This window comes from Staurois parvus, unplaced genomic scaffold, assembly GCF_062004578.1.
Source record: "Staurois parvus isolate SC_StPar_1 unplaced genomic scaffold, SC_StPar_1.0 ptg000530l, whole genome shotgun sequence".
Lineage (NCBI taxonomy): Eukaryota > Metazoa > Chordata > Amphibia > Anura > Ranidae > Staurois > Staurois parvus.
In genome coordinates this window covers 7,457,199-7,484,858 of record NW_028318326.1, presented here as the reverse complement: position 1 = coordinate 7,484,858, position 27,660 = coordinate 7,457,199, and the positions used below count along the sequence as shown (strand labels likewise).

Here is a 27,660-nt window from a genome sequence, read left to right as displayed (position 1 = left end):
GGGCTGGCTCCCGATAACATAAGATGGAGGTGTGGGACATAGGTTGTCTCACAGAAGGACATGGATGGGTTTTCTGGGCAGGTGAATATGTTTTCTGGTGAGAACCCAACATAACCAGTAAAAGGGGACAGGGGAAAATAAAAAAAAAAAAGTATGGAGGAGGAAGTGAAGTTACCCTTTAACAGCAGACCAGAGTGGCGCTTTAACTGCTTTGCCAGACAAAATTAAAATATTTTAAAAAAGAATAAAAAGGAAAAAAAAGTTTATTTTGTAGTTTTGTCCATCTGACATCCTAAAATAAAAAAAAAAAAAAAAAAAAAAAAAAGAGTGGGCTTTTTTTATTACAACAATGTGCAAAATAAATTATTTCCGAATGCAAGTTAGCCCTAAAGCTATTGTCAGGTTAACTGGCAGAGCTAAGCTCAGCCTGGTCATATAGACGTCAGTGATGAGTTCAGGTGTGTTTGGATTAGGATGTGAACCCATGTGTGCAAACCCACCAAGAAAATGTCACCTGTAAAGGCTAATCATCTGCATTTCCTGCCCTGCAGCCACATGTATACAAGCCCCTCTGATGCCGAAGGGGTTAATGGTTTGTCGCCCCCAACATGAAATGTTTACTGCAGAGTCCAACAACATTATGACAATGAGGAGCAACCTCTGTCAGGTCTTTACCGTTAACCAGCAAATACAAATGCTCCTGCGCTTGGGGATGGACTCGATGCAGGATACAACCACATTAAGAATGTCCTGGAACACGCACACCTTGCTGCCCTCAACAGACCGGGGGAATCCAAATATACTGAATGAGGAAAGAACAAAGAGAGGGCGCACAGGCCTAGTGCATTACCATAAAAAATGTTTAATAATAAAATAGGTGTTGTACTCACAAACGATAATTTATTGTCGTTTGTGAGTACAACACCTATTTTATTTCTTATTAAACATTTTTTATGGTAATGCACTAGGCCTGTGCGTCCTCTCTTTGTTCTTTCCTCATTCAGGTCTTTACCGTTGTCTGTGTCCCCACTGGAGAGATTCACCATTTGCCATCAAAACAATTGAGAAATTAGTTGGCGAATATATCACCAGAGCAGGAATAGAGTAAATCGTGCAATGGGGTCACCCATTCTGGTGACAACAGGAAATTTCCCTCACTTTGGAGAGATTTGTGCTTACTTCCTGTTGTGTCCCCGGGACATGAACTGAAGGGGGATCTTCTCAATGGGACACAGAAAAATAAACTGACAGAGGTTCTTACTATCTAAAGTATAACTAAAGTCAAAACTTTTTTTAAATTTTGGATAGAGTAGAGAGGGATTAGAATATCTGTTTTTATTGCTGTCTGTGTCCCTCTTAGGGAGAGACACCCTCTCCATTTGTAATGTTTACCATTATCACTGAGAGCGAAAATTAACCACTTGCCGTCCACCCTATAGCAGATTTACTGCTACAGGGAGGACATTCTGTGCAAAATCATGTATATAAACATGATTTTTCGCTTCTGCCACTGAGGGTGCGTGCTTGCTGCTAGAGCGCCACTTCTCCCGTTATTGGACACAGCAAAAGCCGATCAACAGGTGCCAACCAATGGTTGAGTGCCGGTACCTTTTGATCTCCGATGAGAGTGACAGAACACAGCTCTGCTTATGTAAACAAGGCAGAGCTGTGTTATGTCAACGGTGATCTGCTAGATTTTATTCAGGGAATAAATTCTAGCAGATTGCCCGGTAAAAACAGTACACTGTAAAACATTGGCTACACACACAATTAACCCTTAGATCGCTCTAAATGTTTAACCCCTTCCCATATTTTAAGTACTGATCACTATTAGTGTCACTAATTCCCCACAAAGTGTCAGTTAGTGTCAGACTGTCTGCCGCAAAATCGCAGTCCCGCTATAAGTTGCTGATCACCATTACTAGTATGAAAAAAAAAAAATTCCAGTATATATACACTGCTGTTTGTAGACGCTATAACTTTGGCACAAACTAATCAATATACGCTTGTCTGGATTTTTTTTTAACAAAAATATGTAGCAGAATGCATTTTGGTCTAAATTTATAAAGGAATTAGATTTTTTTATTGGATATATTTTGTAGCAGAAAGTAAAAAATATTGTTTTTTTTTTAATATGTTGGTGTTTTTTCATTTATAGCGCAAAAAATAAAAACCGCAAAGGTAATCAAATACCACTAGGAGAAAGCTCTATTTGTGGGGAAAAAAAATGACAAATTTAATTTATGTAGAGCATTGCATTGTGGAATTGTCAGTTAAAGTAACGCAGCTGAAATTTGGGTTGTCCCTTGAACAGGAATTGAGGGGACATCTTCTACTGGGGACACTAATTCTGGTAACAGGGGATTCCCTCACTTTAGAGGGATTTCCTCTCACTTCCTGTTTTGGCGATGGGACAGGAAGTGAAGGGAAATCTCCTTAACGAAACACAGATGGTAAAAAATAAACCTTACAGGAGTGATAACCCTCTGTTAACGTATCCAAAATAAAAACAGTTCTAAAAGTTCTACTATAAATCATTGGACTTTTTACAGACTTCACCAGTACCACAATAATAAGAGGAGTACATCTCCCCCTCACCTTCTTGATGTTGGATTTGGATGCAGGATGGAAATCCTTCTTACACATGAAGTTGGCAAATGACTTGCCCATGGCTGCTGCTCTTCAGGGAAGATCTCCCTACCGAACCTCCAGACCTGTCACTGCCAACACAACTGCACCCCCATACACAACCGAGGGACAGCCCACTTCCTGTTGTGTCCTTCCGGATGTGCGTCAATGAAGGGGCGGTGCCATGAAAACCTCATCCAAACAATGATACACCCTCTATCCAAAAAGAGTCCTTTCCAGGGAAGTTAGTAAAAAGTTTATTACCTCCGTTCCGGGTGTTATTTTATATGTGATGAAACTCACTATATCACAGAAATGTGTGCTACAGAAAAATGGCCGCCTAAACACATTATAATACTAAATCTGAGACAGATTGTGTAATTGGTTCTTCCGCCCTCACGTTGCTGTCAATGAGCGTCTGTGAGAACGTATTGACGCTAATGGTTGGCAGACGTCAGTTTCCAGTCACAACATGGCACTTAATTGTGTCTCCATCTGGCGGTCATTTTGTGTGAGATGAAATGCACTCCTTCACAGGAATTTGTACTACAGAAAAATGGCCTCCATATCACTTTATGGTACTAAATTGGAGACACACCTCTCACTCCCTCCTGTCGCTTCGGATCTTTTACGCTTAGCCCTTACGTCGTTACGCCTTGACACTATTGGTTGGCAGACACCCGTTTTCCAGCCGCAATATGGCGTCTTTGACTTGATTGTGTCAGCCAGCTGTTCGTCTCCTGTTTGGAGGGTGATTTGCTGGACACAAGCAGGGAGATATCCCAACCACAGTGCCGGGGTCAGAGGGGACTGAGGGAGGCTAGGTGCGTGCTATATGTGTGTATTACTGTCTCATGTGTCATTCGTGCTGTGCTACTGACTGACAGATTTCTGTTTTTGTGTATTAACCGTTTCAATACCGTGCAATTTTACACCTTCCTGCCCAGGCCATTTTTCAGGTTTCAGCGCTCTCACACTTTGAATGACAATTGCGCAGTCATACAACACTGTACCCAAACTAAAATTTTATCATTTTCTTCACACAACTAGAGCTTTCTTTTGGTGGTATTTAATCACCGCTGGGGTTTTTATTTTTTGCTAAATTAACAAAAAAAGACCAAAAATTTTGAAAAAAAACACATTTTTCTTTGTTTCTGTTATAAAAGTTTACAAATAAATAATTGTTCTTCATAAATTTAGGCCGAGATGTATTCTGCTACATGTCTTTGGTGAAAATAACCCAAATTAGGATGTATTATTTAGTTTGTAGGAAAGTTATAGAGTTCACAAACTATGGTATAGATCTGAATATTGATCAATCCTGAAGTACTGACAGCCAATCTAATTTCTTGAGGTCCAAGAATGTCAGAATAGTACAGATATCCCCAAATGACCCCTTTTTGCTGAGTAGACAGTCGGACGTACTTCATAAGAGGCATGGCGAGTTTTTTGAAGTTGTATTTTTTTGTCATAATTTTTCCGAAAATGAAAAAATGAAAAATATTATTTTCACTATTTTTTTTTTTACATACTGTCACCAGTGCAGTACAGCGTCATCATATAACTGGCATGGCGGTGAACAGGGACACTGACTGGTGACAGTATGAAAAAAAAAAAAATTATATTTTTTTTTAATTTTTTTTTATTTTTTTATTATATTTAATTTTTTATTACATTTTTTTTTTATTTTTTTTAAGATTTTTTTTCATATTTTACTATGACCAAAATAGTACAATGTTACCATAGTAACATTGTACTACTTTGGGGAAGTGATCAGTATTTTTTTTTTTTTTTTTTTTTTTACACAATTTGCTTATAGCAAAGAATTACTTTGCTATAAGCAAGCATTTAGCTGAATGAAATCGATTCATTCAGCTTTTTTTTTTTTTTTTTTTTTTTTTGTGCTTAGCTGTGATTTGGTCACAGCTAATCACATGACATGTGCATGTGATTAGCTGTGACCATTCACAGCTAGGCACTAGTATACAATGGATGGCATCATGAATGAAGCCATCCATTGTATACAACTGTCATGTGACCTGCTGTGATTGGTCGCGGCAGGTCACATGGTACCGGCAACGGGAGCCGGTACTCGGATCTGTCATCGGCCGTGTCCGAGGTGCACGGGCGGTGACAGATCCCGCTGCTGCGCCGCTCTGCAATAGCGCAAACGGCGCATGTGCGGGAGCACGCCAAATGGCGTGGACCCGGAAAGCTGCAGCGCTTTTCAAGCCGCCAAACGGCTATTGGCCGGGCGGCTAATGGTTAAAGTGTGTCTACAGGCAAAAGATTTTTTTTAGTATTGGATAGAGTGGGGAAGGGTAAGACGCTCTGCCGGATTTTTATTGCTGTCTGTGTCCCCATGAGGGAGAGTCACCCCTCTGTACGCGTGACCAGGAAGTGAGCGGGGGAGGCGTTTAAAACAGAATTAAACCCCAAACCAAAAATGGAATATATTACAGCTGATCAATCATTACATGTTACACAGTCTGGCTGAAAAAAGAAAAAAGTTCAACCATTAAAAAAAAAAAAGTTATCCTATATCCACAGTTGACCCAGAGGAAGGGAAAAAAAAACCCAGCAAAGCATGATCCAATTTGCTCCTGCAGGGAAAAAAATGTCTTCCTGATCCCCCGAGAGGCAATTCCCTGGATCAACTTTACCTATAAATGTTAGTATCCAGTTATATTCTGTGTATCCAAGAAGCAATCCACTGAGCTGGCCAGAACCAACTCTTGAGGGAGTCTATTCCACATTTTCACAGCTCTCACTGTGAAGAAACATTTCCATGTTTGGAGATTACATTTCTTTTCCTCCAGATATAAAGAGTGCCCCCTTGTCCTCTGTGATGACCTCAGGGTGAATAGCTCTACACTGAGTTCACTATATGAACCACTGATGTATTTATACATGTTGATCATCTCCCCCCTTAATCTCCTCTTCTCAAGAGAGAATAAATTCAGTTCCTCTATTTCCTCATAGCTGAGCTCCTCCATGCCTCTTATCAGTTTTGTTGCCCTTCTCTGTACTTTCTCCAGTTCCCCAATGCTCTTTTTATGAATTGGTGCCCAAAACTGAACTGCATATTCCAGATGAGGTATTACTAATGATTTGTACCGGGGTAAAATGATCTCTCTCACATGTGGTGGCTGCCTTTCTTTCTTTTTTAGTATTTTTTCTCCCTCTGTTTTTACCTGGTGATCTGGCCAGTAACACACCTCAATTAAGGAGCATAGGAGGCACAGCAGACGGGGGGGGGGGGGGGTAGGGGGGGTAAATGTATTAGCAGATTTGAATACAATAGCAAACTGAAGCCTAACTCTAGCTCACACTTTATAAACAGTTACAGCAGTTTTTTGTTTTTTCCTTTTAGGATAAAGGTTTTAGATCGCTAAATACAAGCTGATCATTGTAAGCACCCCTGTCAGTGTTACATGGTGTGTCTCATCCATATGAACTGATACATTCCGCTAGAGAGCTTGTTCTTCTAAAAAAAAAAAAAACAGACTTATTGCCTGGATCACCAATTGAAAATAGAAGAAAGAGCCTAAAATGAAAGCTAATGCAGCCATCACATCTAAGAACAGGAAAGCTGCAATACAATAAATGTTCCCATTTGGGTTTAATACTGCTTTACCAATTCCAGACCAGTGACTCATACGCAGCTGCAGACATCATCCAAGCAGGGGCGGACTGACCATTCGAGCACTTGGGCACTGCCCGAGGGCCCAGGGTCAGTAGGGGGCCCCATGAGATGCCCCTGGTACCTTTTATAGGCATTTTTGGGTGTGCTTTGAGTGTAGGCAAGGACACAGGGGCCCTATGAGTTGTCAGTCCGCCCCTGCATCCAAGTATTGTGTTTTTAGAGCCAGAGGTTGGCATGCTTGTACAAGCAATCAGAATGGTTAACTAGCTGCTTGATTGCCAAGTGCAGTGCGAGGCAATCCACTGCCTTGTGTTGTGTGCCGGCTGATAGAACTTAATGACATGTCACCGTGTGACATTTCAATAAAATTTATTTTAAAAAAAATGTAAACAGTGCCATGTATTGGGATCAGGGCATTGGCATTTATCTAGCTGGGTCACACCACACACCAGTCGCTGAGTGGCTTGTATGAATGGACCACAAATGTGTCCCCAGAAGATGGGGTAATTCTACCAATGGGGACACCTGTCCTAAGAGGGATTCCTCTCATTATGGGGTGTTTCTTCTAACTTCCTGTTGCATCTCTGGGACAGGAAGTGAAGGAAATTTCCCCAGTGTCACACAGCAAAAAGAAAAAAAAAAAACTGACAGAGGTTTTAACTCTTCCCTACTCCATCCAAAACTATAAAAAAACACTCATGCACTTTAGGGGCTGCTGCTCACAGGTGTACAATTTGCTGTGTACCAATCGGTACCGTACACAGATCTGAACACAAAAGTATCCTATGGGCCCAGACAATAGAACCTGGAAGCTGATTGGTTTCTATGTGCAGCGGCACCAGATTTTGCACTCTCTAGTTTTATTAAATCAACCTTATGTCTTGTCAGGACTTGGATGGCAGCACTATGCACTGTCTATGCAGCCAGTGTACATTGGATGTACGGTCTACTAGCACAAGGTTAAAATGACACTAAATTATATCCATGATCTCCCCAAAAAATTCCATACACATCCACTAATTAATGGTCCGGTAATCTAATTTATTAAACTGTTTTCTGCCTTCTTGAAATATCCTGTCAGCTCCTGAACTTCTCATTTCCCTTTCATTTCTTTGTTTGGAACAAGCAATGCATTATCAATGCACATGTCCTCTGTGATCAAGCCCTGGTAGGTTGAATGAAGTGCGTCGGGCGTAGCCGGAGTTACAGCTGAGGCCATCTCAATCTAGGATTCCACGAGCAGTCGGAGCGGCGTCCACACTCATGCAGAAGCAATGCACATTAGTTGCAGATCTGACTTCCAGTTGCAGGGTGTCTGCTTTCATTCTCCAGGGTGCTACTGTATGTAAGAACATAGCCGCCCCCTCTTGCTCACTCCTAAAATGTCCTAGGGATTGCAGACTTTGGGATTTGTAATGTACATAGAGCAGTGAACATGAACAGCACAGCAGCAGAAAAAAATGGAATTTGATAAAAGGATAAATACTTAGGCATGCATATATGCATCAAATATGGAGTGAGGTATTGCTGACACCCCTCTAAATATGCCATATGCCTGGCTGTCATGCGGATCTACTGACCTCAATTTATACCATGAGCTCTAGCTTACTCATCCTTGCTGCGTACTCATTCCAGGTCAATAATTAAAAAAAATGTAATAAACAATATTTTAGTCGACTAAAATATGAGTAAAACTAAATCTATTAAGGTGACTAAAATATGACTAAAACTAAAATGGCATTTTAGCCAAAAGACTATGACTAAAACTAGATTGAAATTTGATGTAAAAATTAAAACTGCTCTACAACATAAGAATAAGCAGGGGGTACCTACTAAGCTACTGAAAGAAAAAAAAAATAAGAAAAAGGCTTTTCTTATTTTTTTTTTCTTAACCACTTCCTGTCCGGACACTTTTACCCCCTTCCTGTCCAGGGCAATATTCAGCTTTCAGCGCTATCACACTTTGAATGACAATTGCGCGGTCATGCAATACGGTACCCATATGAATTTTTTACCATTTTTTTGAGACAGATAAAGCTTTATTTTGGTGGTATTTATTCACCGCTATGTAAATGAAAAAGTCCAAAAATTTTGAAAAAAAGTGTTTTTTTAAATTAAATTTTGCAAATAAATAATATTTCATCATAAATCTTGGCCAAAATTTATTCCGTTATTTTTTTAGTAAAAAAAAAAATCCAAATTAGTTTATAATCAAAAATTATAATTTTTTAACATTTTTTTTACATTTTTATTTTATTTTTTTTATTATTATTTTTTATTTTGACATCTTGCTTACTACTTTGCATGTGATCACTGATTGGCCAATCAGTGATCACATGATCGGGACCTCGTACAGAGGTCCCGTCCGACAATCGGTGTGTCATTGTGTCCGGAGGACACAGTGGGCACCGGATCGCGGTGCTGCGCGCTCCCAGGGAGCGCGCACAGCTAGAAAAGGCGGGTGCCGTTTATGAGCGGCAACCCGCCCCTGGACTGCCGCCGCCCTGCCGTTTATAAACAGCAGGGGGACAGCAAGTGGTTAATGTTAATATATTAAGGTATAATACACAATGGCATTACAGCCAATAGAGTTTAAAGTTTGATAGGTTATTTTTTATTGTAAAGTTGTACTCCTGTTTGTCAAAAGGCTATATTTTGTTTGTTTATGAAACTTGCTTTTCTTTATAACCACTTCGCCTCTCACACCTGTTCAAACCCTATGGACCAGAGCAATTTTTACACCTCTGCTATAGACCTGTTTTTTCGGCGATAACTTTGTCATTACTTAAGATAAATATGTAATACATACATTGTTTTTAAAGGACAAGCAAGACTTTGTTTTTGTGAATATGGTCTTGCAACAATGATTTTGTTTTTCGCAATCCTTAAACAAGTAAACGTAGCAGAATATAATAAAATTCACATTTTTTTTTTTAGAAGTGTTAGTTTAGAAATTAAATAGTGTTACTGCAGATAAGAAGTGCAGATTTTATTCTGTAATTTGTCCTGGTTAAAATTACACTAAATTTATGATTCAGGTACAAAGCACTGCAAAGTTATTTACTAATTAAATTTTTTTTTTTAATTGTGCACTTTAAATGTGAAATTTGTAAATATATGTTAAAGGTGTGAAAATATTAACGAACAAAACAAAAAGAAAAAAAAGTTTAAATATTAGTTAAGAAAATAGAAACTAACAAAAAGAAATCAGCAGGAAAATAATAATTGAATGGAGAAGGAGAATAAAATGTTAATTAGGGCTGATTAGCATAATCTAAGGGTTAATAAGGGGTTAAACAGAGGATCATTTAATTAAAAAAAAAAACACTTTTTTTCTTTTTACTTGCCAGGTTGCTTTAACTGACTTCATCTGCAGTTCATCCCTTTGCTCTGTAGATGAATAAACAGATACAAAATGAAACAATGTTTCTTTTGAGCAGTGTTGTTGATAAACATTGTAAAGACTGCTTTTGTTTGACAGCTCCAGCTGTCTGAACTTTCTCTGTGTACTTGGCAATGCAGCTTTGAATAATCAGAGCTCAATTTCAGAGTACTGGGACAAAAGAGGTCCTAGACGCAGGGAAGAAAAACTGGACATATTACACACTCCCTGTTGTACAATGGTGACATTTTTTGGATTGTATCTAACACATATAGAGTCTGTAACTGGTTAAAGATGTTCTATATCACAATGGCTAAATCTGTGTCTGTAGTGCATGTACAAACCTTAATACCATAAGTAATAACATGCTATTAGATATTTACTCCAGGAGTATTTAATGAGTTTGGCAATTCTAGAGAAATGCTTACTTAATACATTACAATTTAACTACACCCAATAGGTTTTAGTTTACTAAAATGTACTGGACATTTTAGTTGACTAAAACAATTCAGATAACATATGACTAAAGTGGCATTTTAGCCAAAAGACTATGGCTAAAACTAAATTAAAATATGTCAAAATTAACATTTTGTTTACCTCTCATGAGGTTTATTTTATCATCCGTCAAATTCAATAGAAATTGCTTCTTCCTGCTGTGATTGCTGTGTTTGGCCAGCAGGTGGCGCCTGAAGTTGATTTCTATGCCAAGCTGTAGGCCTGTGATGGCAAACCTTTTGGAGACCAAGTGCCCAAACTGCAACCCAAAACCCACTTATTTATCGTAAAGTGTCAACACTGCAATTAAACCTGAATACTGAGGTTTTAGTTTAGAAAAGATAACTCTTACATTAACATCTTTTGTCTTAAAAGAAAAACACAATAATAGAGCTTTCAATGATACAAACAGCTTTTTATTGAAAAGTAAAAGTTTGCATTTGGTGTGCTTTTCCACAATTAATGTGATCTTTGCTGTTGTATGCATGCTGATAATTTGTCAAATTGTGTTTCATACTTCGTTATTTTGAGAGAAACACATGCAGCACTCAGGACATCTTGTATCAGATTTGATATAATTCAAAGCTGAAAACCAAACCGCTGCTTACAAGCATAAAATGATCCAAAGCACGAAAAGCAATCACAAGTGTTTTCATTGACTTAAAAGTATTTGGCAGAGAATTCCACACTTTAAGGATCTCATCTTTAGAACTACCAAATGACCACCCGCACAGAGGGGCAATGTTCCAATGACCACCGGCACAGGGGGCCAATGTTCACACTGACCTCCAGCACATGGGGCCAATGTTCCACTGACCTCCAGCACAGGGGGCCAATGTTCCACTGACCTCCAGCACAGGGGGCCAATGTTCCACTGACCTCCAGCACAGGGGGCCAATGTTCCCCTGACCTCCAGCACAGGGGGCCAATGTTCACACTGACCTCCAGCACATGGGGCCAATGTTCCACTGACCTCCAGCACAGGGGGCCAATGTTCCACTGACCTCCAGCACAGGGGGCCAATGTTCCCCTGACCTCCAGCACAGGGGGCCAATGTTCCACTGACCTCCAGCACAGGGGGCCAATGTTCCACTGACCTCCAGCACAGGGGGCCAATGTTCCACTGACCACTAGCACAGGGGGCCAATGTTCCACTGACCACCAGAACATAGGGGCCAATGTTCCACTGACCACCAGAACATAGGGGCCAATGTTCCACTGACCACCAGAACATAGGGGCCAATGTTCCACTGACCACCAGATCATAGGGGCCAATGTTTCACTGACCACCAGATCATAGGGGCCAATATTCCACTGACCACCAGATCATAGGGGCCAATATTCCACTGACCACCAGAACATAGGGGCCAATGTTCCACTGACCACCAGAACATAGGGGCCAATGTTCCACTGACCACCAGAACATAGGATCCAATGTTCCACTGACCACCAGAACATAGCGGCCAATGTTCCACTGACCACCAGAACATAGGGGCCAATGTTCCACTGACCACCAGAACATAGGGGCCAATGTTCCACTGACCACCAGAACATAGGGGCCAATGTTCCACTGACCACCAGCACAGAGGGGCAATGTTCCCAATGCTGCAGATTTAAATGCCAGGGGGACAGCACGACATTAAAAGAATGTCAGTCTCAGGTAAATATGTAGAAAAACTCACATCCAGTGCAGCAAATCGGCATTCTTGTTTGTAGCAGATCCACTGCTGGCTAACCAAGCTGGCTGAAGGCATGCTGAAAGCTCTGACGAGTGGCTAGGGAGGTAGTCATGGCACATGATGTCATCAGCCAGCCGTGCATGTGCGGGACCTGATGCTCGGCTGCAGAGCAGTAATGGGGCAACTTGGCGTGCCGGCAGCGGGGGTTGTGCCTGCTGAGGCACGCGTGCCATAGGTTTGCCACCACGGCTGTAGGCTATTCAGGTTGTCATTATTTTATGTCACTATTTCATATTAGTCATATTACCTAGGTCCTAGTGCCACCAGAGCCAGTGTTAGACTATTTTTTGCACCCTAGGCAAGACCAGCTACTTGTGCCCCCCTCCAAAAAAAGAAACCATTTAAAAACAGTAGAAAATATTAAATTAACAAAACACGAAACTGCTAAATTTTTTTTAATTTGCAAAAATAAGTGCCATAAGATGCCACCAGTGCCAATATTAAAGACAAAATCAGTGTCACTGACATACTGTATCTGTGGCTGGCAGTGGCAGGGTGACAGTTGCAGTGAGTGGAGGATGATGGATCCACACTCTGAAAGATCCCAGGCTGGAATTCCCCAGGCAATGGGGGGAGATAAAATGCTGTGACAGCAGGCAGCCTAGCGCAAACACACACAGAGAACACCTGAATTGACTGGTCCCACACAGTGACAGATCTGATACAACACACCACCACCAACACTGACACAGATCAGCAGGCACTAGAAGAGCAGGCTGTGGGATCGTGATGATGTCGTCACTCACTGACACATTGCATATGTGATGGATGGATGGCCAGCCGGGTAACACTCACACAGACACGAGACATCAGAGTTAGACATTACCTTCCTCTGCAGGTGCAGCTCCACTGATGAATGGGAAGAGAAGGGCTGGAACTCAACAGTGATCAGCAGCCACCAGTCGGCTTGCAGTAAGGGACTGAGTTTGAGAGGAACACTGGAAGAAGCTGCAGCTCAGCTACTAAACTGACCCCAGACACCTGACGTCTTCCTCTGTCCTTTCTTCCTCCCCTCTGCTTCCCCTCCCCTCAGCTGGAGGATCATTCATGATGAGGCAGCGTCCCACTTAGAGTGCTGGCCTGTGCTGTGCCCCTAGGTAGCATTGCACCCTAGGTGGCTGCCTAGTTTGCCTAGTGGAAGCACCGGCCCTGGGTTCCACTGTAATCAGACTGGTATTAGAGGAATTTGATTTTATAAATTAAATTAAACCAATTTAATGATACATTTAAACTATTATTTATTTAATAGAAATGTTAATACCTCCAGTATTTGCGGCCTTAATTTATATACAGTGGTTAAAGGAGAAGTTCTCGTTTCCTAACATGTTGCATGTTACACCCATAGTCAGGTGTAACATGTTACGATCAGACTGGCCCCCATCCCACCCTGCTAGCTGTCAAATTTGTAAAAAAGTGGCCATGCAGGGCTCCGCCCACACAGCCATGTCACTCATTCACAGTCATCTGTGAATGAGAGATTACAAGTCCCGACAGCCTTAGCGGCTGTCAGCTTGTAGTCCTCAGTGAACTACAGCTGCGCTGTGATGCGCATTGGTAGTTCATTCATTCTTCCTATCAGTATATCTGCTTGCTCGTCCATCCCATATGAGCAAGGAGATATACTGACAGATCTTCAGGAGACCTGCATGGCACCAGCGATCTGCTGATTGCTGGTGCAATGGTTTACAGGCTGCTAGAGACAAAAATAAATGCACATTTTTTTTACCTGCAAAGAAATGTGCATTTATTATTTTTTTTCCTAAAAGATGAACTTATCATTTAAAGAAAAGAATCACCCATTTTAAAATAATATATATTTCACTTGCAAAGCAACAAAATGTAAACACCAACATCTCAAAAAAATGTAAAATATTCAAAAACAATCACTGAGTTGGGAAAAAGGATCACCCCCCCCAACTGATTTCTAAACTCAATCAGGTGTAGCTAATCACCTTCTCAATGGCACACAAAATAATTGGACTTTCAACTGTTATCAGCTGTGGTCATTTTGATTAGCTCAGCATGAAAAGAGCTTTCCTGGAGCATATAGGCCCTGGTAGTGCAAATGAAGCAGACAATCAACTATGGATGGTAAGGCACTGTCAAAAGATCTCTGAGATAAAGTTGTGGATAGGCACAAGCAGGGGCGGACTGACCATTTGGAAACTCGGGCACTGCCCAAGGGCCCGGGGTCAGTAGGGGGCCCCATGAGATGTCCTGGTACCTTTTCATAGGCTTTTTTGGCTGTGGTTTGAGTGTGGGCAAGGACACAGGGGCCCCATGATCCCCTATTGCCCGGTGGCCCCATGAGTTGTCAGTCCGCCCTTGGGCACAAGTCAGGAGATGGATACAGAAAATATTTAAAGACTCTATCAATGCCAAGAAGCACAGTAAAGTATATTATTAAGAAGTGTAAGGTATTTGGTATAACACAAACCCTCCCTGGATCAGGACGTCGCTCCAGACTGGATGGAAGAGCCAGGAGGAAACTGGTCAGAGAGGCTACCAAGAGGCCTATAGCAACTCTGAAGAAGTTGCAGGAATTGATGACAGAGTGGTCATGTGCATATGACAACAATATCACAAATTCATATGTGCCTTGTAAGGGAGGGTTGCTAGAAAAGTCACTCCCCAAGTAAGATCACATGTAGTCACAGCTGAACTTTGCCAAATTGCACATTGAAGATTCTGAGGCCACATGGAAAATTAAAATGGTGTTATGGTCAGATGAGACTAAAATTGAATTATTTGGTCTCAGCACTAAATGATATGTTTGGCGGAAATCTAATACAGCACACCATCCAAATAACACCACTCCTGCAGTAAAGCATGGAGGTGGTGATATCCTGTCATGGGGGGGGGGGGGGGTTCTCTGCAGCAGGGACTGGAGCACTTGTCAGGATAGAAGGTAAAATGGATAGGGCAAAATAGGGCACCACATGGAAGAGAAATGTCATAAGGCCTGAGAGAGAAAATAATTTATTTTTACAAGAAAGGTGAAGGCTACAAGAAGAGCAGCAAAGCTTTACTCATCAGTCAGAATACTGTAGCAAAATTGATACAAAAATTTAACAAAGATGGAACTACAACCATCTCACAGAGACGTCCAGGCTGTCCATGGAAGTTAACAGCTTGACAGAAGCATCTTCTGATGAGAAAGGTTGAAGAAAATCGCCATGCAAACTCACTGCAGTTAAATAAAGTAGAAAGCCAAACTGGGGTGATAGTTTCCTGTGACAAAATATGGTGTACACTGCAGAGGAATGGCATACATGGGTGTTGTACATAAAGGAAGCCTCTCCTAAAGCCCATGCACAAAAAAAACCCCACACAAATGTTCTATAAAACTCAGTTTTGTAAAAACTTTGGAAATTGTTCTTGTGTATATTGATTAAAATCTTACTTTTCAAAACTAGTGTACTCATTTATGCTGAGCACTGTACACACACACACAATATATCGTATAGTTTTTTAATGAAGTCCTTTTCCTCATCTTCTCTTCGTCCCAGGTAGTGGAGACAACATGGAACCCTGCTCATGTGACACTTTCATAGCCCTCCCACCTTCAACAGTTGGTGCCCGGATTATCTTTGGAAAGAACTCGGACAGGCCCAGCGATGAAGTACAGGAGATAGTATACTTTCCTGGAAGGTCTTATGGAGCAGGAGAGGAGCTGGAGGTAATCATTCCTAAGATGCAAAATTTGCTGCATAGACATACATGACTCAAATGGATACATTTCTTATTTGTTTTTCACCTTTGCTTTCCTACAAGTGCACTTATATTAAGATTGAGCAAGTAGAGAAGACGCATGCTGTGGTATTGAGTCGGCCATCCTGGTTGTGGGGAGCTGAGATGGGAGCCAATGAATTTGGTGTTTGCATTGGAAATGAAGCAGTGTGGGGAAAGGAGGAAATTGATGATAAAGAAGCACTACTTGGCATGGACCTAGTCAGGTTATAAAATAAACCTATTTTTAAAGGCAGAATGAATAATCAGAAGGATATTTTTTCACATCCGTTGCTGTATTTTCATATCTCATGTAGGCTTGGTTTGGAGAGAGCAGACACAGCAGAGGGAGCCCTGGATGTCATTGTTGGTTTGTTAGAAAAGTACGGACAAGGAGGCAACTGCATGGAAAGTCAGATGTCCTTTACCTACCACAACAGTTTCCTGATAGCGGACAGAAAGGAAGCCTGGATCCTGGAGACTGCTGGCCAGTACTGGGCTGCAGAGAGAGTAGCTGGTAATTTGTGCTATTAGTGTGCCTAAAAATTACTGTAATTGCAGCAAAAACCATTTATCATGTTCCTTCCACTTCACAATTATGTGCCACTTTGTGTTGGTCTATCACATAAAATCCCAATAAAATACATTTATGTTTTTTGTTGTAACATGACAAAATGTGGAAAATTTCAAGGGGTATGAATACTTTTTCAAGGCAATGTAAATGTTTTTGGTCAGTGATTAGTGCAGCATAAATTGGTGATCAGTGGTATTTTTCCACATAGCATTGGTGGTCAGTGTGTCCTGTTTATCATCCATATACTTCCTCTGTTCCCCCTTGCTGCTCTGTGTGTACAGCTTCCCATCCCCCCCACCGAATGCTGATCAGTGTGCCCCCTTTTGTTGATAGTCAGTGGAAGGAGTTTTACTTACAGGATCAGCAGGAGAACCGCTGAGAGAGGAGAAAGGAAAAAGATTAGGAGAATCAATGGCAGAGGAGGAAGAGATGGGCTCTCAAATATAAACAGTGGTACTGTTTACATTTGTGATTATTGTGATTGGCCATCCCAGCAATTGCAAGGCTCATAGACACTCCATCTGGCTCTGTGTCTTTAGTCTGTGATCTGAGCTGTAGCATGACTGCTTAATTAGACATTTAAAGGTCCAGGTCTTATTTTTTGAGTGTCATTTATAAACGACATGCCAGGAATGCATGTCAAGCATTTTGCTATTTTAAAATGTACTGCGGTAATGAAGGGGTTAAGTGTTTATCTGAGCAATGAAGCCATTAGGCCTCATCAGAGACATCCAGGCATTCAGTGTATAATTCTTGTTGTTTAAGGAGTGTTGCATTATGCTGGATCCTACTGAAATCCTAGCCCGTTTTTATGCGCCAGACTGTTTTCTGTGCATCAGACAGTGGACGATTCCAATGTCTGTAGCTGGACAATGTGAAGTAAATCTGTCAGAAACAAATAATTGAGGAACTACCTGTGCTGAATTAGTGCAGGTTCTGGGATTTATTCCTCATATTCATAGCAGAGGTACTTTGCCTAATAGTAACTCTGGCCCTGCTGACAGGTTCTCCTTATGTGCATGTGATCATATGAGTAGTATTGTGGAGTACCAGCTGACTGCAATTTTGTTGTATTTTCTGGCAGAAGGTATAAAGAACATATCCAACAACCTCTCTATCACCACCAAGATTGACCGTGAACACCCATTAATGAGGGAGTATGCCAGGACGAAAGGCTGGTGGGATGGGAAAAAGGAGTTTAATTTTGCTGCGGTGTATTCCTATTTCAACCCCTCTAGATCGTCTTCTTCTGGAGACAGATTTTGTGAAGGCTACAAGTTGCTTAGAAAACACAACGGTGAGATTAACTGATCACTAAATGTGATTTTTTTTTTTTTATTGATGTGATTGTGTCCATGAGTTTTTCCCAAAGTTCAATAGAACACTTTTATATAGAGATTGGGTAGCTGTTTTCAGGAATACCTCCAATTTTCTGAAAAATATAGAGTATTTCCCTAGAGCCCACATTTTGAGTGACAATAGCAAGATTTCCCTTCATTTTTTTTGTTACCTTATTACTATGACAAGCTTGCTCTTCCATGTTTGTGTTATTTTGTTAAAAGTGGAAATTTGTAGAGTAATCACTGCAATGACTTGACTAAGGGCCTGGGGCGGACTGACCATTTGAGCACTCGTGCACTGCCCAGGGTCAGTAGGGGGCCCCATGAAATGCCCCTGGTACCTTTTTTATAGGCTTTTTTGGGTGTGCTTTGAGTTTGGGCAAGGACATAGCGGCCCCATGATCCCCTATTGCCTGGGGGCCCCATGAGTGGTCAGTCCGCCCCTGCTAAGGGCTCAAATTTTTTTAAAAATAAATAGACCCCCAGCACCTGTCAAATAAAAAAGCAGCTCAAGCTGTAATACTTACTTGCTGATGCCAATGTTGGTCTATGTTGGAATATGTAAAGAAAACAAAACCTCAGCGCTCAGGACTTCCTATTTACCACACAAATCCCCGTGAGATGCTGCTGTGTACAGGTACAAAAGACCAAAAAACTTTTAACAATGGAAACCAGCGCAAACCCACATGGTCAATTACATTACTCAGCTTAAAAAACATTAATGTGCTGATAAAGATATATATAATAAATTATATATAAATAAATTGATATAAAAAAATATATATAAACATTAGAATCATAAGTCCAGTGACAAAAAAACAAAGTGACAAAAAAAACTCAGAAAATATATATATATAATTACAGTCCCGTGACAAAATTAAATCAAATTAAATTATAATTTGGTTCTTCCGTGTTACTGATCCCTTCACCATCCACCAGTGCAGAAATCAACATTAGCCGCACTCACCAGATATTGGTGAGTCACACGCCTTTCAGGATTGTTAAGGGCTCCTGGACCCCCTTTACTTTGTGTGAGACCTCCAAATGCTGTTTCCTCTTATGTCTAGGTACCTCTTCTGCTTACTCCTCTCACCGAATCCCCCAAGGAAAATCAGGAAGAAGAAAAGACCATAGCGTGATACCGTAGTAATTTCTCCTCAAATTAATCTCTCCAGACCTCTCACATTCTTTTGCGGGATATAGCCCGCCTTTTATTCAAAACAACAATGATTTTCTTCTAAAATGATCCACTTTTCATGTACATCGATTTTTGTAAGAGACCCCACAGTTTAGTGTACAGCAGGATGGCAGACCTGTGGGTGGGGCGAAACGCGTTGACGCACTTCCGGTTGCCTGGTCCGTCGTCTGACGTCATTTCCGGTGAGTGGAGCGCACGCCGGCGGTGCGTTCCAAGGGGCCATCTTAGCCTAGTAGATGAGTCTGTAGCTGAGGTCTGCCATCCTGCTGTATATATATATATATTTTCTGAGGTTTTTTTGGATTTTTTTTTGTCACTTTGTTTTTTTGTCACTGGACTTATGATTCTAATGTTTATATATATTTTTTTATATCAATTTATTTATATATAATTTATTATATATATCTTTATCAGCACATTAATGTTTTTTAAGCTGAGCTATGTTGGAATATGTCAACCCAACATTTCATATTCCTGATGTGTGCTTGCTGTACCATGTACTTGTATGAAAAAATATCCTGTTCTCTTTGTATTTCTTCCATTGTGTGAAATCCATTGTGCCAGCCCCTCTGCTTTCCTATTAAAAAAAAAAATGATCACACTAGGCAGGAGAACACATCATGGTCAGTTCTCTAGCTGTGCTGGGAAATCAGTGTGTTCTCCTCCAATGATCAGACTTTTGTTGACATTCCCTGCCATGACAGTGTGTATGACAGATATTTCCTAAAAATCATAATTATTTCATATATTGTAAACAGCTTTTGTTTCCAATAAAACATCTGGTGGCTGTTGTTTGGTGTGTAACCGGTTAATTGCGCAGTTGACTAAACCCAGTTGTGATCACAGTCAGTATGCTGGCACCTAGATTGTGGCCCCGTGAACTGGAAAATCTTTGGTGCAGGGTGAGGTTGAGAGTATCATCATATATTCGTGACAGCGTGGTGTGAGTTTACCCAGAATTTGTCACATAATAGTGTCAGTACTGTGAAATATGGCACCACTGTTGTCACATATTGTTGGCAGCACAGAAGGATCTGACACTGTTGTCACAGGCACTTCCAATACCGCAAAGTCCTATTATCATGCCATATAACTGCTCTGTCTACATGTCTGTTAGGAAACATTACGGCTGAGACTATGATGGAGATTCTGTCAGACAAGCCAAGTGGCATTAATATGGAGGGTGGCTTTATGACAACTGGAAGCATGGTGTCCATCCTGCCACAAGATCCATCCCAGCCCTGCTGCCACTTTTTTACTGGAACTCCAGACCCCTCCAGGTATGTGTAGGATATGGAGGGAATAGTGGTTATAATCTGGATCTGTCAGGTTCAAAACTATTAAATGACACTCACAACTGGATGTGTTTCTCAAACCGCAATCTATCATTGGGCACAGACACTGTCACATGCAGAGATGTATGTAAATAACTCTCAGAAACATCAGGATCTCTTTAGGACTTGGGGGTCAATTTGCTAACCGATTAATACAGAAATTTAGAATTATGCCTTAATATAACTCATGGGTTATCTCAAAAGTAGTCAATTCAATTAAAAATGTGTTACTTAACTTCTTGTGGACCACCCCATGCAGATATACTCCAGATAGGGGGGCAAACACCCCCGCCACACCCATTTGTGTTATCATTCGCCACAGCACAAGGCCATTAGCAGGTCTCAGCCAATGATTTATGGCCAGGCCCTGTTGATGAGAAGTGAATGACAGTGCAGAACCCTGTGTTTTTCCAACAACACAGGGCTCTGTACATGGAGCAGAGATGCGGCAGGTTTTTCTCTCTGCAAAGAAGAGAGATGAAACGGTCACATCTCCTAGTAAAAGCAGCACACATTGTCCCTGGATATTAACCCTTTTCCAGCCAGTGTATAGTATTATCACTATATTAGAGTCACTGGAGATGTCAGTGCCATTTAAGCCAGTTCCCATCCAGTGTCAGATTGCCCACCCCACTATGACAGTCTCACTATAAGTTGCTGATCACCACCATTAGTATAAAAATAAATAAATGAGTAAACATTCTAGTATATATACCATCATTTGTAAGCGCTATAACACAAACCAACTGATATACAGTTGTGTCCAAAATTATTCAACCCCCACTGAAATTGAGTGTTTTGGCCAGTTTGACATTGCTTTTGATCATTCAGTCATCTTGCTTACATTTACATTAAAGAGGCACTTGTAGGTCAGACAAATATAACATAACAGTTATAATGAAATAACCACAAATGTCTTTTCTGTGCTCACAGCATTATCAGTTTTATTCAACCCCCAAGTGACATTCAATCTTAGTACTTAGTACAGCATCCTTTTACAGTTATAACAGCTTTTAAACGTGAAGCATAGCTTGACACAAGTGTCTTGCAGCGATCTACGGGTATCTTCGCCCATTCTTCATGGGCAAAGGCCTCCAGTTCAGTCACATTCTTAGGCTTGCGCACTGCAACTGCTTTCTTTAAGTCCCACCAGAGGTTCTCAATCGGATTTAAGTCTGGTGACTGCGATGGCCACTCCAAAATGTTCCAGCCTTTCCTCTGCAACCATGCTCTAGTGGACTTGGAGGTATGCTTGGGATCATTGTCCTGTTGAAAGGTCCAACGTCTCCCAAGCCTCAGGTGTGTGACGGACTGCATCACGTTTCCATCCAATATCTCCTGGTACTGAAGAGAATTCATGGTACCTTGCACACGCTGAAGCTTCCCTGTACCTGCAGAAGCAAAACAGCCCCAAAGCATGATTGACCCTCCACCATGCTTCACAGTAGGCAAGGTGTTCTTTACATCATAGGCCTTGTTCTTCCTCCTCCAAACATAGCGTTGATCCATGGGCCCAAACAGTTCTAATTTTGTTTCATCAGTCCACAGAACACTATCCCACAACTTTTGTGGTTTGTCCACATGGCTTTTGGCATACTGCAGTCGACTCTTCTTATTCTTTGGAGACAGCAAGGGGGTACGCCTGGGAGTTCTGGCACGGAGGCCTTCATTACGCAGTGTGCGTCTTATTGTCTGGGCTGAAACTTCTGTACCCACATCTGACAAATCTTTTCTCAGTTCCTCAGCAGTCACACGGGGACTTCTCTCCACTCTACGCTTCAGGTAGCGCACAGCAGTCGAAGTCAGCATCTTCTTTCTGCCACGACCAGGTAGCGTTTCAACAGTGCCCTTTGCCTTGAATTTGCGAATGATGCTTCCTAAGGTGTCTCTTGGTATGTTTAACATCTTTGCAATCTTCTTATAGCCATTGCCCTTCCTGTGAAGAGAAATCACCTCTTCTCTTGTCTTCCTGGACCATTCTCTTGCCTTCACCATGTTTGTAACCACACCAGTAAATGTCTAGAAGGAGCTGAGTATCACAGTCATTTTAAAGCTGCCTAATTGGTGCTTATTATGCTTGATTGCTGCTCGGTGACATCCACAGGTGTTTTCAATACCTGATGGAAAGCACCTGTATGAACCTCTGTTCTTCAGAGTGGTAGTCTTTAAGGGGTTGAATAATTGTGGCAATGAAGAAACCACATAAGAACCATTTACTACTGTATTACATAAACAATTGATGTCATTTTAGTTGCATTTGGGTAGTTACAACGTCCTTGTAGGATTTGATTCTGAATACAATTCCAAATGTACACTATAGTCCCTAAACCCCTTTACAGCATTGGGGGTTGAATAATTTTGGACACAACTGTACATTTATTGGGATTTTTTTAAACCAAAGACATGTAGCAGAATACATTTTTGGTCTAAATGTATGAAGAAGTTAGATTTTAAAATTTTTTTATTGGATATGTTTTATAGCAGAAAGTAAAAAGTATTGTTTTTGTTTGGTCTGTTTTTCATTTATATAATAAAAAATAAAAACCTTGTGGTGATCAGATACCACCAAAAGAAAGCTTTTGTTTGTGTAAAAAAAAAGATTGAAATTTAATTTGGGTACAGTGTTGCATGACCATTCAAATGCCAATTAAAATAGCGCAGTGCCGAATAATAAAAAAAAAAATGCCCTGGTCCTGAAGGGGGTAAAATCTCCAGAACTTAAGTGGTTAACAAATGCGATATTTAGCACTCAAATTTTTAATTTTTTTTTTATTTACCTTTGTTGCAATTTTTTTTACAGGCCAACTCTGCAGCAGAGGGAGATTGTTCTGTGAATGAAGGCACACCGAAATATTGTGAAACTGTGAAAAAATGTTCAGTGTGCCATCATTTGGGGTCGGTTCACACCAGAACACATGCAAATTTCCTGCACCACATTCAAATGCATTTCACATGCGATCTGCGTGTGAGTGCCAATCTATTGTTAACAGCACCCCAATGCAGATCAAAAACACAATGGGGATGATTTACTAAAACTGGAGAGTGTAAAATCTGGTGTTGCTCTGCGTAGAAACCAATGTGTTTGCTGGTTTGGTGCATTTTTAAAAGTAGGGCATACACTACTTTTTCTGAATTCAAATGAATGGGCAGTAAAAATCGCACTGTGCAGGTTTGAACCTGTGTGTTCCAGTGCAATCCTGACATAAACCAGCCCTCACAGAATGATCTCCCTCTAGTGCAGTGTCATAGGTTTCTATACACTCCTGAGCTAAGTGCATAACATTACCACACTGATGCATTGTTTTCTTTTAACTAACCGGGCAGTGGAGATTTTTCCTTGTTATTTGGTGCATTCCTAAAATGTTGACTGTTAAGGATACCATAAGATAAATAACAAATGTGTTTTTTGTTTTACTAAAATGACTTTAATGAATTCTCAAAAAAATTTTTGCTGAATTTCACGAATCTGTATTTACCGCAAATTCGATATTTTACTTTGGTGAACTGACTCTTTTATTTTTACATGTCATGCTTCCAAAAACAAAACAACCTTCTCATGGGATAACTGTTAGTGACTTGACCCCTTAGTGCCATAAACACTGTACTACACTGGATCATGTCTTATATGTATCTATTGGTTTACTCTGTTACTTAAAGCTGAACTACACTGCATCTGATCATCACAAACCAAAAATGCTAGTAAATGAATTTGTAATATTCAAAGCAAACTCTCCAACCACGTCTCCATGCTTTATTTTGGCGAGACGTTACTTTGAAAAACACCCCCTAGCATTTTTGGCAGTGGCCATCTTTAGTAAGAACAGAAGATTCATGTAGTATTTGCTTCCAAGAATCCATCTGCCCTAAGCTTAGGCATGCAGGAGGGTGTGTTTAGCTGAGAAAACCCCTTCTCCCCTTTTACTTTTTTTATGTATTTACTAATGCTAACAGCAGGATTCAAAACAGGATACAAAATAGTCAATGTTGATTGAGAGAGTGAAGTTCTACTTTAAAGAGACTTAGTTACTGGGGGTGTATGTACAGGTGTCTGCACAAATCTGTAGCAACTTCCCAAACCTTCCTGTCATTTCTCATTAAGTAATATATCAAAGTGACCCCACAGCTGTTTAGTAGAAGCCTTCTGCTACTTTATCCTCAAAGATGCTATTTATATTCTGATGTTTCTGAAAGTTGGTAATGGTTCAGCACAAGCTACACTCATATGAGACAGTGTTTGGACTCAATGATGGGTTCCTCAGGCACAAGCACCTCATTGAGGGAAGGAGGAGGAATGTTCACATTGGCTTCCATGTCTGATATGCAGCTGTGAGGTCATTCTGCATTGTGTGACCCCTTACATGTGTATGTTAAAGTGCTGGATTTGGAGCATCTACCATGTCAAAAAAAGCAGAGGTTCTGGCGCACAGAGAAGGCTTATCCCAATATATCATAAACATAGAAACAGGTTAAACATTAGCTAATCGGCTAGAATGGCATTGAAGGGAAGGACAAAAAAATCTAAAGAGTCCATTAATAAATATTTTAGTCCTTGATGCACTTGGGGTTCAAAAAGCGGCAGCCATTCTTGAGAGTGTAGCCAACTCTAAGTATTAAGATTAGAGAGAGAGAAAAAGTCACCAGCTAAGTGCAGCAGTTAAGAATTAATTTATTCCATAGGAATAAAAACACTCACAAAAAACAGAATACAAATTCTCCTGTTTTTTGTGAGTGATTTTAAAAAAGTATGTAGCCCTCTGTATGACCTGCATTAAGCATTACTGAAAACACCAATTTGTGGTGATGCAGAGATATATGCCCTGCAAAACTGCCACATACTTGTAATAATTACATATATCCTTATTAAAAAAAAGTGGATTCAATGGGAACTAGGGCTTATCCTTCTCAATTTTATTTCTTCCTAGATCTGTGTTCAAGCCCTTCATTTTTGTGCCTCAGATTCAGCAGTTTGTAAATACAGCTTCACCCGTGTTGGGCTCGGACGATCCCGTCAAATTAAATCCAAGGTTCCAGACAAGACCAGACAGGAGGCACGAGCTTTATAAGAAGCATGGAAGAACTCTGAGGGCTTTAGAAACCTCAAAGGTAGACACAGCTATCACAGTTCATGATAGAGGCTCCTATACACTGTATGGGGCAATTTAATTTCTTTGAATCTGTGATTTAATTTTGAAACAAGTTTTATTTTAAGCAAAAGGGTGTAATTCATCAGTGACTTGCCCTTAAAAGTTTTTTTTTTTTCATTGTAGGTAAAGGAGTTGTTGAAAAAAATAAAAGACTTGGAAAAACAGAATTTGGATGAGGTAGAATTATTGCTACAGAATGGAACTAATGATAGCTCTGCTATAGCTTTACTGTTTTTCAAATGTGTGGAAGAAGAACTGAAGATTTATGAGTGATTGTAGCATTGCACTTTGCCATGTTAAATATCACAATATAGAGTTTTTACATTTGATGTAAAACAAGTTTGTGAATCTGAATAGGATGCGATAAAATTTGCTTTGCCATCTGTCACTTATGTAAAGTTTTTGTATTTATATATATTGTGTATATACACAATTTACTGTGTGTATATATACCCTAGTGATCTGCACTCGTATGGAAAGAGCGTATCTGTGGAATTTGTGAGCAATAAACTAAAAGCATTTTTGGTATCCGGTTCTAATGTTACACAAAAAGACCCGTCTTTGCATTCCATGTTCCAGTTTATCCCAAAGGTGTTCAGTGTGGTGTGATTTTGCAGCCCACTCATTTGAATGGGCTGCAGATCGCACTGGAACATGAAAAAAGTAGTATATGAACTACTTTTAAAACACACATCAAATCGCATGGTACTGTGGTACCATGCAATTTGGTGCCCACAAATGCCCTACTTTTGCAGTCTGCATTTGGGGTGCTTTTAATATTACATGGGTACCTGTATGCAGATTGCAAGGGCAGTGTGTTTTAAATGTGATGTGAGAAATGCGCATGGAACATACCTTTCCTGCATCACATTCTCCATCAACCCTAAGGCCTCAATCACACTGGCACGGTCATACTTGTATTTAGAGGACATTTCTAAATGCATGTGATGATTTGTCAGTTGTACCGTTCACATTGTGTATTTAGCTGCAGTTATATGTAATTATGTGCATCCAGAATTTGATTAGATGCTCTAAATGTTGCTAAACCTGCCTTAAGTCTAGGTTCACACCTAAAAGTTTTCTGCAGCGTTTTGCAGAAACTCACTGCAATCCATTTAACATGATTTCCTATGGGACACGTTCACATCTCCGCATTTTCACCCAGTGTATTTTTTGGAAAGGGCGTTTTTGGTTCTATAGACTTCAATGGAGATGCTGCAGAAAAGCATGTAGTGTGTTTTTTTGCTGCATTTGCATTTTAATCTGCCTAGCAACATTAAAAAAACAAAATGCATCAAAAACGTGCAAAAATGCAAAACACACCGCAAAAAGCACTGCAGAAACAGATCAAACGCAAACTGCATAGGTGTGCCACAAGCCTGGGTCTGGAGATCACGGTGTAGCTCACACTATATACGGTCCAGAAACCACCACAAGGCAGTGCCCAAATGTTACATTGCAGGCTAGCCCCCCAATCCTATGTCCAGTGGGGTCTGGGTTATTAATCAGCTGCTGGGTAGAATTTGAGTGTAACACCCCTTCCGGACAAGTGTTTGTGACATGTACCAGTCAAATTTCTTTCTGAAAGTAGAAATTTCCTTTAATTGTCAAGCTTTGTAATATTTACTACTGATGTCAATGTGTTTTCTGCCATGGTTATTTCCTGCACTATACACAATTAATGTGAGCGGTAAAAAATAGTGATCTTCAGAGTAATGCAATTTGTACATATCAGTGCTTCACTTAAAAAAAAAAAAAAAAAAAAAACACAATCAAATAAATTAATCCAATTGTACTTTTATTAGAGGGAGATCTTGGGTGGAAACAAGCACAAGCCAGACTGAATGTGTATGAATATTTTGTTGCATATGCAAATATTGCAGCTTTACTCAGGCATCAATCTACAATAACTAAACTGCAAATAAATTATGTAATGATTCTTGTGTTTGTACAAAATGATTGAGCGTATGGTATCATACTTTAGAGTTCAACATCAGTCATTTTTATGGTAGATGGTTTACAGCTCTTCAGCAAACACATACATTACTTAAAGAATATTAAACTGAGTGTAAGTGATCAATGTGCATATATTCAAACTAATAAAATAGTCATAAAAGCTCCACTTGGCAACTCTAACATTTTGTTTTAATGAGACTTATGTTCTAAATCAGTTTCAAGTAATGATGGGGACAGGCCAGCAGTGTGGCTTTTTGTGAACTTGTATCTCCTCTGGTTTGGTCAGGTGAGAGGATCGGATGCCAGGCAGAGTTGACTTGTTAGCTATTTCATTGCTCCCAAAGCCTATTTGACTAGGCCATGTGACCATTACTTCAAAGAAAATCCCAGGTTTTAAATAATTAATTTAGACCAAACCAATTCTTTGCATGCCAGGCTGGACTGACTGCTGGTTAGGCTATAATATATTGTAGTAGCTTGTGGTATGTACAGTAG

General features: G+C 40.4%; 2 protein-coding genes across 3 annotated transcripts in view; one reads left to right on the top strand and one right to left on the bottom strand.

Moving 5' to 3' along the window:
• Window positions 1–2,784, bottom strand: part of CIRSR (corepressor of RBPJ and splicing regulator) — a 65,130-nt gene extending 62,346 nt beyond the window's left edge. Inside the window, 1 exon segment of the mRNA XM_089690482.1 lies at window positions 2,599–2,784. Within this exon segment, the coding sequence (XP_089546608.1) occupies window positions 2,599–2,670 (72 nt within the window). The 5' untranslated portion in view covers window positions 2,671–2,784.
• Window positions 2,785–3,296: 512 nt separating this feature from the next.
• On the top strand, window positions 3,297–27,331 carry SCRN3 (secernin 3). Of its 2 annotated transcripts, none has more exons than XM_089690480.1 (8): window positions 3,297–3,452; window positions 15,400–15,569; window positions 15,665–15,846; window positions 15,937–16,136; window positions 17,278–17,490; window positions 19,849–20,011; window positions 24,988–25,168; window positions 25,333–27,331. In XM_089690480.1, exons 2-8 carry the CDS (start codon window positions 15,414–15,416, stop codon window positions 25,480–25,482), a joined length of 1,245 nt encoding a protein of 414 aa, XP_089546606.1. In that variant the 5' UTR covers window positions 3,297–3,452; window positions 15,400–15,413; the 3' UTR covers window positions 25,483–27,331. The 2 variants fall into 2 exon arrangements, with proteins under 2 accessions (XP_089546606.1, XP_089546607.1); XM_089690481.1 differs by having other exon boundaries at window positions 3,300–3,452; window positions 15,404–15,569.
• The last annotated feature ends 329 nt before the right edge of the window (window positions 27,332–27,660 follow it).